The 2,683-nt window shown below is 45.7% G+C and overlaps 1 protein-coding gene across 1 annotated transcript in view; it reads left to right on the plus strand.

Annotated features, from left to right (window-relative positions):
- The window catches only part of LOC111981289 (voltage-dependent L-type calcium channel subunit beta-1), a 34,444-nt gene that overhangs the window by 26,614 nt on the left and 5,147 nt on the right, over window positions 1-2,683 (plus strand). Inside the window, exons 6-7 of the mRNA XM_070449359.1 lie at window positions 110-225; window positions 2,561-2,682. Coding sequence (XP_070305460.1) covers window positions 110-225; window positions 2,561-2,682 — 238 coding nt within the window. The remainder of the gene's footprint in view (window positions 1-109; window positions 226-2,560; window position 2,683) is intronic.

Here is a 2,683-nt window from a genome sequence, read left to right on the forward strand (position 1 = left end):
GAAATATTTACCATATTTAGTAAAGGTTGAATATGTCTTCAACTTAGTATTTAGTTAACCTGCTTTTAGACGTTTCCAGTTCTCAGCCCTGATTGGTTGACCGTGTTTCTTCCAGGATATCCATCACCCGGGTGACCGCAGACATCTCCCTCGCCAAGCGCTCGGTCCTCAACAACCCCAGTAAACACACCATCATCGAGCGCTCCAGCACCCGCTCCAGCCTGGGTAAGACAGGACCAGTAGRSCAAGACATCTTTGTACCTTCTTTGTACCTATAAGAAAACCATTGTTCACAATAAGCGCCAGGACTGGCTCTGTTCTGTGCCTTTCCAACACACACCCACGTGATACATTTCAAAAAGCTTTGTTAGTTCATGTTTCTTATCATCCGTTGGGCTATTGTSTTGTTACCTTTCACTATCAGTGTTGTCATATATCAATCTTAGCTTGTGTAAGTATTTGATCCGGCTGATGACCTGCCTGACTCTAAATGAAATACCAGTTTGTACTTGGACAATGACTGGTGTTTACCTGTCTCCGAGTATTGGGAGAAAGATATTTAAAAGTATTGTTTCTGTTGGTGATAGCTACCTGGTCAGCGAAAGGTCAGGGAATATTAGATGTTAGCATCTATTGATTACATACAGTAGGGAGCCTCATAGTCAATTGAATTGAATTACACAAATGTTTTTACTTAGGTCATCAATCCACTCCGTTTGGCATAGATAGTCTTCAATATCAGTGAGTAGGGCTAAGCACAGGACAGCAAGGTCCCTCTAGAGGAGAGGCTAGCTGAGCAGTGAGGGGCAGTGTAGCCTGTCCACAGGAACCTGTCCACCTGTCCACTGTCCCTCTCTGATCTGGCCTCTTCTCTTTCTCCATCCTGTCTTTTCCTACCCTCCACCTACCTGTCCCTCTCTTCCACCTTCCCTCCACTCGCTCTACGTCTCTCAGACGTGCTGGGTACGTATGCTCTCAACCCCACGAGGAAAACAACCAAGAGCTTTTTTCTCTGTTCTCCTCCCCTGTCTGTCTCACTACTCTCCTCATACACTCATACCCTCATGCRTCTGTCTGCCTGTMTGTTCCTCACACATGTTTGTGAAAGCCTGTTGCTTGCAGTAATAACAATTTGAACTAAGGCTGGGAAAGAGTAGACTAATTACACAGCAGAATGAGTGCTCGGTGGGTCTGGTGGCTCGAGGCTGCTCAGCTGAGCATCTGTCTGTCTGTCTGGGGTTCAGGGGAAATGTGATAGCGGGCCTGCGGGGGGGCAACTGTGATCAGGGAGGAGTGTACAGGGGAAGATGATACTCCCCCTCCATCCCCCATTGCCTCCCACCCTGTGACCCAGAATCAGGGACCCTACTGTAAAGMAACATGTAACAACACTTTACCTACAAGGAGCCTGTATGCATACTGAAACTCAAGCAAAATTAGACGTTCATATATTAATGTGTTTATATACCGTACATCATTGGTTACTACCAATCTCTGATACAGGGAAGACATTCTTCATAGAGATGCAGTGTAAATAGAGGAAATTTGGAGGTTAATAAAAGCTAGGACAGTTTGTTAGGTTCATTATTTTAGGTAAAGTTCATTTCTCTAATCTCTCTGCGGAGCTTCTCGTCGCTGCCTTCCACCTGCAGGTTTAATTCCCTTTCTACTTCAGCCCTTCGGAGGGAGACCGTCTGAAGCCCGCAGCCCCTCTGCAGATTACCTGTCCCCTGTTTATGTAATTGTGGCTGGGTTTGCTACCAGAAGCTCCACAGAGAGATAATGTAATTGTGGCTGGAACACTAGCCCTCCCCACCCCCCTCCCTCCGAAGAAAATGTACACACATCTGAGCGTATGATAAATGGGGACAGGCAAGCGGTTAAAACCATACAGGCTATTCTAGGTTTTTGCTGAAGGAGAATAAGAGTGTACAAAGCCRAGAACATCCAAACRGACTAATACGTTTGCAATGCCYGATAGCTCTAACAGCGAATGCTATTACACTTCCTCACTTTCAGATGACTTTATTCGTTGACATGTTCAGAACGGTATATCAGGTGCCACCACATGCATCTCATTCTCACAAGCCTCCTTCCTTCCCGAGTTTGAGTCGATATMAAAAGTTGTGTTAGAGATCATATTTACCAGTGCAAAACATCCGTCACTGCTCGTTGGAATGTGGCAACAGAATGAGAATGCCCCCAATGTTCCATTTAGCGGTGTGTAAATGGAATATCTAATGCGATGGGTTCTGTTTCACATGCACCGAACCTCTTGCTCAAATGTTGACATGCATGATAGTGTTAACATGCCACGTTTGCATGTGCGTGTATGTATCCTGTTTATTTTGAAATGGTGTGTGTGTGTGTGTGTGTGTGTGTGTAATGTGAGTTATCAAAGTGGCAGTAGTCACACGGATCTCCCTGTATACTCCAGAAGGGATTTAAATGTGGACAGAATTGAGATTTGACAACCAATTCAATGTGTATACTCTGTGTGTTCAGACACCTTCTACACCCGGTTACTTATTGCATTTCCATGTTGTTCTCTACCACATAGCGGAGGTGCAGAGTGAAATTGAGCGTATCTTTGAGCTGGCCCGCACCCTGCAGCTGGTTGCGCTAGACGCAGACACCATTAACCACCCCTCTCAGCTGGCTAAGACCTCCCTGGCTCCTATCA

The sequence above is a fragment of the Salvelinus sp. IW2-2015 genome, linkage group LG20 (genome assembly GCF_002910315.2).
Source record: "Salvelinus sp. IW2-2015 linkage group LG20, ASM291031v2, whole genome shotgun sequence".
Taxonomy (NCBI): Eukaryota; Metazoa; Chordata; class Actinopteri; order Salmoniformes; family Salmonidae; genus Salvelinus; species Salvelinus sp. IW2-2015.